The sequence below is a fragment of the Synchiropus splendidus genome, chromosome 13, assembly GCF_027744825.2.
Source record: "Synchiropus splendidus isolate RoL2022-P1 chromosome 13, RoL_Sspl_1.0, whole genome shotgun sequence".
Classification (NCBI taxonomy): Eukaryota; Metazoa; Chordata; class Actinopteri; order Syngnathiformes; family Callionymidae; genus Synchiropus; species Synchiropus splendidus.
The window spans coordinates 3,256,678-3,270,883 of record NC_071346.1 but is presented as its reverse complement, the minus strand read 5'-3'; the positions used below and the strand labels follow the sequence as shown (position 1 = coordinate 3,270,883).

Sequence of the window (14,206 nt, the reverse complement as noted above, 5' to 3'; positions counted from 1 at the left end):
AATCACAACTACAAAATATTGATGGGATATTATACATGGTTCACTTTAAAGGCCCATTCTCTGTATTTCTGCATGTTTCCAAATGGAGCAGTAAAAAAACCATGGGGGCAGTTGTTACGAGTCGAGAAGTGGAGTGGGACCCAAGTGCAGTGATGAAAGTCACAGGAGGCAGGAGCGAGTCAAGTACAATATTATAATCAGTGACAACAATGAAACCACAACAGAAAGCGTCACTGAACCGGGGGAAACAAAGCAAAGTCAGATTGTCCAAAATCAAAGGGTCGCCAAAACCAGCAGAGGTCCGTACACATGAATAAGAGTCCAACAGAAAGCGTCAAACTTAAGACTCAAACTTAAATCTGTAAACAGAGAGACAAAAACCACAATGAACAGAGAGTCAATCACAAAACAAACCAGGAAACAGGCGGAAACCGAGGAAGAAACAAAACACGAACTCAGGCACCAGGGATTCAGACAAAGTAATCACAATAAGCTAGCGAGCACACAGAAAGCAAACAGACGAGGAGAGCCAATTTATCAGGGGAACAAGAGGAGTCCATCTGGCACACGCTGCTAGAGTCCAGGTGCTCTTATACACAGGTGATCAAGGGTTGATCGGCTCCAGCCGTGTGCCAGAGGAACAGGAAGACAGGAAAGCAAAACAGGACTCAAGGGACCCAAATAAAAGCGGAATGATGACAGCAGTATTGCTGTTACTACCCGATACATTACAAAACAAGTAGAGGTTGTTGCTTACAAAAAAATAGCGTGTCAGATGTATGCTCAATGTTACACATGGATCCGGATCCGGACGGAAACTGCCTTCATTTCCTTCACATTTCCATAAACCTCACGGATACAGCTCTAGCTCTGAAGATACACGAAGAAGACCTAACAATGGCGGAAATTCTCCGTCCTCCAGTGGCGATATATTTATTAGCCTCACCGACCATCGCCTCCTACAACGCTGCCTTGTTTTCCTCTTTTGTGCAAGAGCTACATGATCAATGCTTCTTCCACAGTCTCCATGTTTGTGTTTGAGTATTTTGTGGTCATCACCGTCGGACTCTGGGCTGCTCCCCCTGGTGGATATATTGGTGAACAGCAACGTAAAGAAGCATGGATGCATGTGATCAGTGACGGTAACATGCTTTGAAACGGATGGGTAAGTTTGGATGGAAAGAAGGATGAATGGGCCCTTAGATTGTTTATTTCGCCAGATTTGAAAATGCTCACCACGACTTCAATGACTTATGGAACCTCCATTTAACGCAAAAGGAAATACGTCTTCAGTATTTCAGAATCTCTTCCAAGAGTTTTCCATGTCCTCTGAGAGACACTGTACACTGAAGCATGAAGATGGAGTTTGAACATGCCTTTTTTTTCCATTGTCCTTCAGGGCCACCGTAGCTTTGAAGCCATTCCTTATACTGTATGTCCCCTATAAAGGGAACACTGTATGTATCGGAAACAGCAAATCATTTTGGATATACGATGCTTGGACGTAACAGGACTTTGTTGACAAGCATCAGATATGTCTTCATCTCTGACCATCATCAAGGTCACCTCTATAAGGCTTCAACATTCTTGGTCCAACTCTGTCTCTCTTCTCCTCCCTAACTTTGCCTCCAAACTTCTCCCTCTGATACACTCATTTCTGATCGTGCGCTAACATCCTCAGCATCTTCATCTCCGGTTCATTGTCTGTGTTGTGTTTCTACATTTATTCCCGGAGTTAAAAACAACTCGTGCCATCCATCACCTGGTGAAATACAGCGCTAGCCCGGAGTGGTTGGCGCACTGCCCGCTTCTCTCGGGACCAAAGGTGCCAGAGTCCAGATGTTCCCGTGCCCTGGTTCCGCGGGGCGGCCGAGGGGCCGCGCGCTTGGCAGACGCACAATGGAATCCGCCCACTCTCTGGGTTTCTTTTTCACTTTTACCACAGAAGGTGCTCGGTTTGAGTCATCGGTCCAGAGAGACGCTCCGTGCTCTTGTGTTTTGCTCAGATACAAAGGAAATCAGAGGCATTGTTATTCCACGCTGGCGTCACACACAGTTTCCCAGCCGCCGTTAATGAGGGAAAATCTTGTTTGGTCACGGCAGCCATCTTGGCTTGGTGACTCTGGAAGGAGTCAAACATCAAAGTTGGCCAACTCCCACCATGAGAAGGGTGGTGAAGTTAAAGATTCATGTCCTGAATGGACGATATTCATGCACGTGTGGCGTTCAGGGACAGTCAGGAAAACAAGCGGAAACGTTTGAAGTCCTTAGAAAAAACGTAAAATAATCCAAAGGCGAGTTCAAAACCGGAACAGAAATGGCCGACGAGGTGAATAAAATAAACACTACATTGGCAACACACACAAACGTCTCGACGCTAGGAACGGATCACATGGTCCAGAGGTAAACTCCGAAAAGCCAATGCACTTGATTCACACCGATACATTCTATAACTCATCGCTCCGCTAACATCCAGGAAGCAGCACAATCCAGCGGGAACATAAACCCGCTACGTCACGCGGCGTGAACTGCTCTGGTCTTTCCGGCGTTTTAAGGCTTGGATTTCCTTAGTCAAGGCTTCGCCTGTTGCAGTGCATCATGGGAGTCGGCATGAACTCGCCTCCTTCTGTTTGCTCAATATTTTTTCCTCGACCGAAGCATATAAACACCTATTGGAATAAACAAAGCTAAATCAGCCCATTAGCCGACGTTAAAAGAAGATGTTGTGGGTAATTTAGAGGACATATATTATTAATAGCTCCTGTAATTGCCTGCCATAATTAAAGGCTTTGGCTTAAGGAAGGATTTGGAATAAATGGAATTCATGTGGCAGCCTTGAGTTGGTGCCCTCGGCGTGCCGCACCTCTTGAGGGAAATCTGATGAAACACAAAGATGAATTCCGAGTGGATCAGAAACTGCTGTGATGTTCCTGAGAGGGAGGGATCCGGAGAGTGGAGCCCCGCGCACGCACGTGCCCGCGCACGCAGCGCTGCAGTCCCCCCGCATGCAGGTGGGGTCAGCGATGATTAAAGCCGTGGCAGGTGGACTCCACTTTGGAACAATCGATAGACCCCCGGGAGCCGAATCAAACAGCAGAGCCCTCCGTCTCCCGCCGGCGGGGAGGGAGCGGATGTGGGGAAGGTGAGAGGGCAGGCTCCATCTCCGCGGGCTCCCCGCGTCAGGCTGCTCTCTCTTCGGAGGAATCCCTGGCCTGTGATCAGGCTCGCTGGATCCTCTTCATCTGACCCTGCAGACTGACCAGCGGTGGGCGAGCAGGAAGATCAACAACATTAAGCTCAGCGCTGCCATCAAATATTGATGCGACACTTCCCAACTCCAGGACATCCATCAAGGTCAAGAGGTTGGATCACTGATAACCTCTAACTGAGAAGAGAGGATCCTGGCTTTTAAACCGCCACATTCAATTCAAACTGGGCTCGTAAATGCAAATAGTGTGATGGGAAAATATTGTAATAATATTTCAAATGTGTTTTTTAACTAAAGAAATTGAGGGAGTAATACAAATTCAGTGTAATATTTACATTTAATAAATCATTTTATGTAAATAAATGTCCAATTTTTAAGTCAGCGACACCATAACATCCTGCTTTTTTAAATATCTAGTTTCATTTTCTTCAGGACAAGAATATTGGTGATGGAAAACAAATGATGTGGGATTAAATTCATGTGGAGAAATGAATGAAATTGTAATAAAATCCCTGTCTGTGAGAGAACATTTTCCCCCATTAAAAATGACTTTGAAAAATGATATTGTGCTCATAAAGTGTCCAAAATCTCAGAAAGTGATGGTGAGCAAACTTTAGTCCAGGAATAAGGTCAGAGGTTCAATTCCAGCTGCAGTCCAAGTTGAGTGTAGTACTGTGATGGGCCGCTGACCTGTCCCTGCCTCTCGCCCCGAGTAGCTGGGACACTCCCATTTGACTCATTACAGGAGGAAGAAGACGTTAAAACTTCCGCATTCTCAGTTCATCTAGATTTAGCCTGAAAGAAAATGAGAAACTGGAGATGCAAGATTAGCACTTGAGTTACAGACCATGTTTTTAGGGTTGAAAAAGAGCATTCAGACGAGAGTCTGTGGTGCAGAGCAACAGCCTTCGAGTCAGAATAACACTCCTTTATTGCTCCAACACCTCATCTACCTGTCATCGCGAGACTTTTCCCCACATTTAAAGTGTTTATTTATGTGAGAGAAAAAGTCAGTTTACGCCCAACACAATGGTTGGATTAAAAGAATAAAGAAGATTGATTTATTCCCGGTTGAAGAATATGAAATATGTCCATCGCACAAGAGCGTGAACGAATGTGGAGCTGTCCGTGGTGCTGAACCATCCTCGACTCCTTCTGAATCCCTTTCATATAAGGTGTCAATACTTCTTAATAATGCATTAAGCGAGAGGTGTTGCTCGGTTTTTTTCCCTGCTCGCCTATCTCCGTTTCGACCACAAGTTGGATCAGTGATGACTTTCAGCGAGGTGCGGTCATGTTCTGATCCCACAAGCTCCGGCAGTTGGCATTAGAGCAGAATTAAAATGCGTGTTCCCGGCGACCTGTCAGCGCGGCTCTGCGCTGCGCAGCTCGGCACCCAGCAGAGCAGAGGGTGACATCTATGACTGCGCACCGAGGAAGCCCAGGAGACGCACCTGCCTGCGCTGACTCTTCCACCTTTATCCCTCCGAATTACGCCATCCGCCCGAGGATCTGTACGTTTTGGCTTCTGCATTTGAGGGCTCACTTTGACGTCTTCAGGTAAGTTTGACCGCGCCTCGCATTTTAAGGAGCGGTTCTGACAAAACTGATGCGTAATTTCTGCCGTGCGAGTCGACATTTCAACGCGACCTTTCGTTTCGAGCGCAACTTTTATCCCATCTCCAAAGCCTCGTTACGCGGTTTGGCGATATGAGAGGCTTCAGATCAAGTTCGCCGGGATTCAAAACAACTGACGCCTCACCCTCGACGGAATCTCCTCCGCGCGCTGCGTAAAGCCACCGCCGCGGCCATCCGCAACAATTCCTCTGGAATAAACGCTGCTTTCACCGAGAGGAAGTTCGCGGACAAGCCCAACAGCGACCGTCACTCTTGGTTTTGTGCGTCAATCTCCTCCTAAAGGAAGGAAAAGAAGAAGTCTTCCTTGCCTTTGTGACTTGTTGACTCGCAGGAGCACGGTTTTAACGTGAGTATCTCATATTTACTCGCGTGGATTCCGCAATAAGAAGCGCCTTGTGAAACATCCAGGACTCGACAAATGAGAATGAGCTGCTTTTACGCACCGACTTCTCTTCCATGGCATCAATAATCGACAATAGTTGAATAGAAAATGCGTTTAAACCTGTTGCACCAGTGGAATTGTGCGCAAAAATACGCGCGTCTTCTGCGCAAAACGCGAGCTCCTTTTGCATATTCTGCCGCAGATGTGGCAGTCAGTTAAAGAGGATTTAAACAGACAAGTTAAGTGAGTCATTCCGGAGTTTAAATAATGCACAGCGGGGTTGGTGTTGCACAACAACAAGCACGCGTTGTGTTTATCTCTGAATGAGAGGGAACGCTGTGAATGGGAATTCAGAAGGCAGCTTTCCGTTATGGAGCTTCAGTGTACGATCAATGTGAACCTAACTGTGGAGCTGAAACTGCTAATGCGCTGCTCTACGAAAGGAGAAATGCCTTATACATCAAAGAAATGTGGTTGAACAAATAGTTTAACATGCCTTTCAGTTTTCGTCGAAAGCAATGGACGGAAAAAAGAGAGTTTTTTGCTAGTGTTTTCTGGCTATATTCTTTAATTCCTGATGGCATTCCAAAACACAAATAAAAAATAAAAATAAAAAAAAAGATTCCATGATGTTTATACAATTTAGGAAATAAGAGGAAACGGAATGAAGTGCTTCATAACATAATTATATTCAATTATTTAATTCAACATCAGTTTGCGCTGTGCTACATTTTTCCAAACCATTTCCCAGTTGTTTTCACATTGCTAAATTTCCAGTGATTTCAAGTGGCAGCCACTTTCAGTTGTAGCGGTTTTCGTGATCTTTTGACCGCTGAAACAGAAATATAAAGAATTTCTGCTAAAGTAGTTGAAGTGCAGAGAAAGAGCGCCCCCTATTGGACGCCTGTTGCAGTGAAGCAGGTTGAAACGCATTTAAAACGGTTCGATGGTTGACAGAAACGGGCACATAATAATGTTGGATGACATCACGGTATAAGCTTGCGGGACGATTACATCATGTAGCTTAGCGGACGACAACACACAATAGAGGAGAGATGGAGGCCAGAACTGAGAGTGACAATCAGAGGACGAACGTGCGCCAGGACGCAAACGCTTTGGCGTGCCAGGTGATCCCGGAGTGACCCCCGTGGAAGCGCTGGTTTTGGCGGCGGAATGGGTTGGAAGCATTAGCACGCTTATTGTTGCGACAGACAGCCAGCTACAAAGCGTCCGTCTGCTCAAACTGGCCGCCCAACAAAAGTTATTGGTCAGGAGTCAACAGAAATCTGCAAACACATCTCACACACACAGGCTCTGTGTGTGTGAGAGAGTGTGTGTGTGCGTTTGGAAAGTGCCAACGAGGAACTGCTTTCGGCTGAATTACCGTAGCCATGTTGATGTCGGTCTGCTACTTTGATTAAAAACATCAACCTTCTAGTTTGGATTCAAATCGGATTTGCTGCAGAGTGATGTGTGAGAAAAGGCGTCTGTGATTCGAGGTTTCACACGCTGCGATTGCTACGCTCGCTAAATTTAAACCAGCTGAATCAGCACCTCCAAACCGTGAACCAGGTGAAAACTTTTGGAAGTTCTGTCAACACAGATGCTAAAGACTGATCAGCAAGCGCTAATATTTGAGGCTACATCAGCAGCGCAACCGTGTTAGCGCTGTGCTAATAAATGGATTTGGCTTCTTCAGAAACGCTACATTAACCTGCAGTTTCTGCCCAAACAACCTTGCTCTTCTACAGTGTTAACACCTTAGCTATGTTAGCGATACGCTACAAAACATCTCAAGGACCTCTGAAACTAAGTCAGCTGCGTTCTAGTCACCACGGAAGTGAGGAGTCGTAGCTGGGAATGACGTCACAGCCAAGTTAAATGCGTTCTAGTTATCAAAGACGGAGAAGAAGGTAGTGACGTCCACGGAGCTGTTCTCACACGTGCTACTACTTGATGTGTTTCTTTAGGTATAGTTCATTGATTCACCGCTTCTACTTCCTGTTTACGCTTGGGGACGCCATCTTGGATTGCGGACTAGGGATGGTGAGGATTCTCCCACTTTCCGAGTAGGATATCCTCCATCAGGTGGCGTCACTAGGGGGCGTAATTGGGAATTTCCCAGTGCCGAGCTCAAGCGGATCGCCCCATAAGATCCATACATTTTCTTCAACCTAAACACAGCTATATTTTAGCGACAACAGCTCAGGAATGCAAGCACACAACAATAGGGCAGACCGACCTGGTGTCTGCTTTTAAGCAGATCATAAGTAGACGGAGAACATCCTCAGTGTGAGCTGTAACTAACACGAGCCACGAGAGATGGTTGCCTGCTGCTTTTTTTAAACACTGCGCCATGCTTGAGCTGCTCCTGGGATGGGATGCAGGCGGACACCAGGGGGCCTCACAGGGGGGTTCTGGAAGGGAGGTGGAGTAAAGGGAGTTACAGAGTGAGGAGGAGATGGGAGAAGGAGGTGGCTCACTTGTGTGCGCCGCTACTGAAGTCACACCATTCCAAATCTCACCGGTTTGGAAAATACACATCATCATCTCACGTTTTTTAATAAGTATCTTGCTGTTAGCTGTGACTCATGAAGTAACAGGACATGTTCATGCAGTCTTTTAGTGAAGTTGTTTTTCACGTCCGTGTAATAAAGACAGCGCTGTGAAGACAGCGAGGCTGTTATTTTGCATGGAAGAACAAGTGTATCTACAAGAGGACTGGCTTCAAAGCTCAAAGCTCCCCCCCGCCCCAAACCCCAAACCCCCCCCCCCAAATGTGAGATTGGAGGGGTGCCTGTGGCAGAATTCTGTCCTGGAATTGACACTCTTCTTTTCTGAATTCCCACACTGGGGAGCCAGGCCGCACCCCGACTCCGGTTTGGCCAGAAATTTCCGCGCACCAGGGCGACCTCCTGTTGGGGAACCAACTAAAGCTTTTCAAAGCCCACGGATGTTCCCATGAATCCACAAGTCTCTTTAACAAGGGCTCTCCGAACCTTCCTCTCCATCACGTTTGTGATTTTACTCACATTCTCTGCTTGGCACTTTTTTCTCACCCCGCCGCGGCGCTGCTAGCTGTCTGCAGGTGTTCGCCGAACCACCCTGACATCTGTCTTTCATCAAAATAGATTTCATTACTCGCAGGTTCATGTGCATTATATCCAATAATCCCAGGGCGGGCTCCACTCGCTGCCACTTATTAGCTTTCAACGCTCCCTATTAAATAAGAAATACGATGAAAGACCTCCACCACCCAGCTGCTGCTGCCGCCGCCGCCACCTAATTTGACTGCTTTTATAATGAAACTCAACCTCTGGATTATTAAAGGGAGAGGAGTCGCGGAGGGAGACGGAGCATCAGCTGAGAGCCGCGCATCTCCTGACGCTTTTGACATTTATATTTGTGAAATTTGATGAATGTCTTCTGCTGTTCGCCGTAGCTCATTCCTGACTCCGAGATGGAATCTTGTAATTGTCCACTTCTTATGGGGCTCTTTGACTGATGCTGGCATATTTAAATGAAAAAAATAAATAAATAAAAAAAAGATAGAAACTCCAGAGGTGCATCTCTCAGTAACCGCTCAGCTCCAGGAGGTTTTTCCAATAAAAGCAAACCTCCAGACAAGGCAGGCTTTGAAGGGTGAGAATTGCCGTGCGGCTCAGATGATCATTGCGTTCTGAATAAATTCAAGCCCGGAGTCATCTGAAGTGGAGGACACATCAGGTTCAGGAGAAGGAAGAGCAGTAATTGCTGGTGATGTGCTTCAATTCTCCGTCCAAGTCTAAGTACCGAGAGGTGCCTGCGGGTGGGGCCGCTGTCTCGGCTGGAATGAAACGGTGGGAGGACGAGGGAAAAAAAAAAATCGTGTTGTGCCCTTGAGCAAGGCCTGGTGTCACAGACCGTGGGAGTCCAACCCCGGTCTTCAGTGGGACACCTTAAACGGAGTCAGTGGTTCACCCTGATGTGAGCATCCCACCTTCCATGGCGCAGGACTCAAACTCCAAATTTTGTAGCCAATAACCTTCTAAGGAACAACATGGCAGCGACGAATGTGCCTTCCACACAATTCCATCCCAGGCTTGGAACCTGCGGGCACTCTGGCACCCAGTAACTCAGGCTCAAGCCACCATCCGAGACTGGCTGTAAATATCTGCTTCCTGCCTCCTTTAACAGCTAAACGCAGAGGGTCTGCGACTCCGCCGCGCCGGCTGTCGACCCAGACCGTCTGACGGATGACTCCTGAGAGCTCCGAGAACCGCAACATCTCTCAAGCAGACCATTTCAGTCCAACAATATTACCGTAATGCTTACTAAATGCATCTAGAGCCACGGGGGAGGCAACAAATTCGGTTTGGAAGCGGCAGCGGCAATAAGTTCCACGCGGCTTTGACGTGGAAACTTTGCAGTGCGGAATGAGAAGGAGATTCGCTGGCTGGAGGACCACCATTCCTCCTGATGGATGATGGTGCCACCCATGTTGTGTGTTTATTCCAATCATTTTGAGAAATGAGTCTTCAACGGACGAGTCCCTGTCATCAAAAACATGCTGTCTTGATCATGACAACTTGGAAAAAAAGCAGACAATCTTGGACGGGCGGGGAAAATGCCCTCCTGGCTTGGAGAGCGTGATATAAAAATGCCGTACCCCATTCTATACAAGTGTAACACAGATATTTGCGTGTGAAATCATCTTAAACTTAAACTCCGGATTACGAATAGTGAAGAGCTCCAATAAATATTTCAGTGATCGGCACGGAAAATGCCCCCTTGGCTTGTTGTGAGTCAGACAATCAGAGCAAAACTCATCGACCTTTGAATCCTCACAACCCACAGGAGTGTTGACCATCGAAAACTGATCCAGTTCGGACCCCAACATGTGCGATATAGAGAGACTCCTCTGACACCGTCGGGCTGCTGGAGGAGGAGGTGGTGTGTGCAAACCTGCGCTTAGTTTATCCTGCTTTGTGGGGACCAATTCTAGACAAAACACTATCCTTGTGAGGACCGTATGGGGACATTTGGTTGGACCCCTCGAAGTTAAGACACAATTTGAGGATGATGACTTTTGGGTTTAAATCTGGTTCAAAGGTCTGGTTAAGGTTAGCCATGTGTTTTGGATGGTCCCCACAATCCATTTCTAGGATAGAAATACAAACGTGTATATGTGTGTGTGTGTGTGTGTGAGTGTGCTAGTTGCTTAACACTGAAACACCTTCTGACATTTTTGTCTCGAAACAAAATTAGGTCTGTGGATAGGTTCAATTGTTGAATCCCCTTTAATCGCACAGCAGAGTTAACTTGCGATTAATCGCACATTTTTAATCTGTTCTAGACGTAATTGAAAGGACGATTTTATCTCAACAAGAGCTTACGATTTATCTCCAGTTAACTGCTTTAGATTAAGCATGTATTCACAGCCCTAGTTTAAAGTCTCATGACAGAAAACGCCATCTTGGCTTGGTGTGTAAAGCAGCGTTTTCTTCCCAGAGTTTCATGGAACAATGTCTGTTGACTGAGTGACGACTGTTAAGTATTGTGCGGTGACAGGACTGGGTGGTCCTACGGGGCGGGATGATCTAATCCCATGCCTTCGGAGCGTGGGATTAGATAAGAGCAGCGCTATTATTTTGGGAAATCTGTGAAGACGCCACCCTAAATGTTCTTTCTCCCGTCCTTCAGGATGCTTCCTCTGGCAAGGAGCGCAACTGTCAAGGGATCAAAGTGATACATCTGACAGCCAGTAGCATCTGAGGAGGCGTCTCCGCGCGTCACATCTGACCGTCCTCTGACCTCTTTGTCAAGGCCCAGACTTGTGAAGGCGCTCACTTGTTGATGCACCTCATCAGCCAAGATATCTCGCCAGGGAACAACTGAATGGAGGCTAATCGTCGCCTGAAGCCAACGACAGAAAGATGCTGCCGCTGTTCCCCGTCGCACAAAGAGTCGCAGCTGAATTAGGGAAGTGAGATTGTAAACCAGAGACGATGCTTTGGCCGCTGCTGTTCGCTCTGCACGCCGCGTGCGGCGGCGCCATGCAGCACTACCCGGCGGCTTGGGGACACTACGATGTGTGCAAGTCTCAGATCTACACGGAGGAGGGTCTGGCGTGGGACTACATGGCCTGTCAGCCAGAAGCCACCGACATGACAAAGTACCTGCGAGTGGCCCTCGACCCCCCGAACATCACGTGTGGAGATCCGCCAGAAACGTACTGCGCTTTGGTGAGTTGCAACCTCGCCTGTCCCCTGATGAAGACAAATGGGCCTCTAGGCAGGATCACACAGCATTCTGGGTCGGTGGGGGGTGGGGGTGGAGCGGTGCACGCGAGGCGACACGCTGTCGCTCCGCAGCAGATTCATGCTCACACATCACACACATTAGGACACGGGTGTCGGTACAGCAGCCAGGATGGGACGGACCATTGAGGGTCGGTGAAATGAGTGGGGGACAAGGACGCTTGGGCTTCAACGCAATTCATGCATGAATCCAAAGACCTTTACTGCTTTCCTGTTTCCGCACACATGCAGTGTCTATCTATCTATCATTCTGTCTGTCTGTCTATCTATCTGTCTATCTATCTGTCTGCCTGTCTGTCTGTCTGTCTGTCTGTCTGTCTATCTCTCTATCTATCTATCTATCTATCCATCCATCCACCCATCCATCGGTCTGTCTGTCTATCTATCTGTCTATCTGTCTGTCTGTCTGTCCATCCGTCCGTCCGTCCGTCCATCCATCTATAAGTGTCCATACAGAAACTGTCTACTGGCTTGAGGTTTTGAGATCAGAACTGAGAAGAGGTTTGGGAGGGGACAGCATGGACCATGATGTTTCCTGATGATATGGTGATTTGGAGTGAGAGGACGAGGGGATGTCAGTCAGGCAAGATGGAGGTGAAAGGAGGGGAAGACGACCCGTAACATCAGACCACACACACACAAATATCATTCTGAGTGTATTGAGAAACACAAAAAAATGTCTTTGCCTGTGACAACGGTTTTTGAAAGAAGGTGTGAAGCTTCTGCAACTACCTGACCACACACACACACACATACACACTCACACTCACTGTTGCTGTAGCTGCAGGCCTTTCTCAGTTCAGGTAACTTTATTGGGAGCCATTTAATATTTAATGTTTGCCCTTAAACCAAGTCATTATAAGGTGCACGACGCTCTCCGTGAATCCCCTCTACAACGATCCATATCTATCTGAAGTTCAACTCCAGGTTGGGTATCTCCAGTGCAGCCGGAATGCGAGCCCAGAGGCTGCATCTCCGCGTGTGGACGGCATCTGCATGTAAATATTTACCAATTAAAAAGGGCATTTTAAAAAGTTTATATTCCCGCTGCTCCAGATGGCACCGAGCCGTGGAGCGCGACCGTGGGATGAAAAAAGGAGCCGGGCTCCCGCCGTGTGGTGTCCCGTGAAGCCTCACGAAAACAAACCTCTGAGAGTCTAACTTTTAGATGACACTCGGAGCGGAAGGAGCCAGGCAGGGATGCGGAAGGTTGAAGTCCTGTGGCAGGTACTTCAACTTCACGTGACCAGTTATGCAACCCATTCCTGCGATGATGGAAAAAGTAGATTCTCCCGAAACATCTCGGTGTGATCACAGTGTTCAAAAGTAGAAACTGATACCACGGTTATTATAGTTAGCCAAAACATGAATTCAAAATCGTTTTTTGTTCACTGATATTAAAATGAAAACCTTCACCTTCACCTTCTTCGGCCGCTTATATGTGGTCGGGTCGCGGAGGCAGCATGTAGCCAAAACAAACAAAAATTATCGCAAAATTGTCCTTCATTTTTGTCTTTTATTCAGTTCATAAAGAAGCATTTTGAGACGATTTAAAATCTCCTTTGTCTCGGCTGGTGTCACGACAGCTGTCCAGTCTGTGACGTCACTTGTGTCGGCGACCTGACCTGACAACGCTGACTCAGCACCATGGTGGTGGCTGGGAAAAAGCCTCATCTTTCGAAAACTTAATGCATTTTTTTTACATACTGTATTTTGTTGAGTTTCTACTGCTGACTATTTTGTGACCTATTTCAATCTTCGAGCTTGTTCCAACACTCCATGTTGAAGGAACAAAAACAAAAACTACTCAAGAATTCAGAAGTGAATAAAACTAATGAAAACTCCAAAACTGTTATAACCTAGTTTCTATTATTACTCTCTCGACTATAACTGTCTCCAACATTCCAGACCAAACCTTGTCACCATGTGGAGATAAGTCTTCTTCACCTCCTGCCTTTATAGAACATGATACCAGGCTATGTTCGAGTACAAAGAACGGCTTGAACGGCGAGAAATTCACTAAAAAGCGGTGTATAGTTACTTCCAGATTACTTCAAACACACAAAAAAATTGATTTGTTGTTCAATTTCAGGATCAAAAAGAAGATTTCCAGAAACTATTTGGGTTTTTTTGTCAATCCATTGACCTGTGGGCTCAAAGCATCAGCTCCTCCTGCGCTCCAGGAACAGAGACGGAGGCGGAACATCGGACCGACACCACTCGTCCCTGCCGATCAAATATCGGCTTGCTGTTTTTAATGAGAGGCTTAATGAATGGTTTTCTCCTCATCGTGAATTAATGCCGACGCGATTCATCTGCTATCAAAGGCGGGCGAGATGCGCTCGGCGAGCTACTCTGTCGGCGTCTTACTTGGCCAGACGTCCGTGACGTCCGTTTCTTCTGACAGTGAAGCGAGGTCATTATTGTCCGCATGATCAAGAGCGCCCCCCACCCCCACCACCACCACCCCCCCAACACGCCGGCTCAAACGCCTGCTACGTGTTTGATCTGTTCCGTCGCCGGAGCGCGGACAGACTGACACTGGTGACCTTATCCACTGGTGCTTCCTGAGACTTGGTGGGAGATGAGAGGCGCATGCAAATGAGCGCTCTCGCAGCCAATCGCTTTGTCGCCTGCAGTGGAGAGGCCCGATCTCCTCGTCCCTCCAGAGAGCTTCAG

General features: G+C 47.3%; 1 protein-coding gene across 2 annotated transcripts in view; it reads left to right on the top strand.

Moving 5' to 3' along the window:
• Positions 1-4,505: 4,505 nt before the first annotated feature.
• Positions 4,506-14,206, top strand: part of LOC128769939 (netrin-G1-like) — a 52,386-nt gene continuing 42,685 nt past the window's right edge. Inside the window, exons 1-2 of one of the 2 annotated variants that reach the window (XM_053884061.1) lie at positions 4,506-4,768; positions 10,911-11,452. In XM_053884061.1, coding sequence (XP_053740036.1) covers positions 11,216-11,452 — 237 coding nt within the window. In that variant the 5' untranslated portion in view covers positions 4,506-4,768; positions 10,911-11,215. Of the gene's footprint in view, positions 4,769-4,988; positions 5,193-10,910; positions 11,453-14,206 lie in introns of those variants that run through there. The other variant, XM_053884062.1, reaches the window with a different exon arrangement.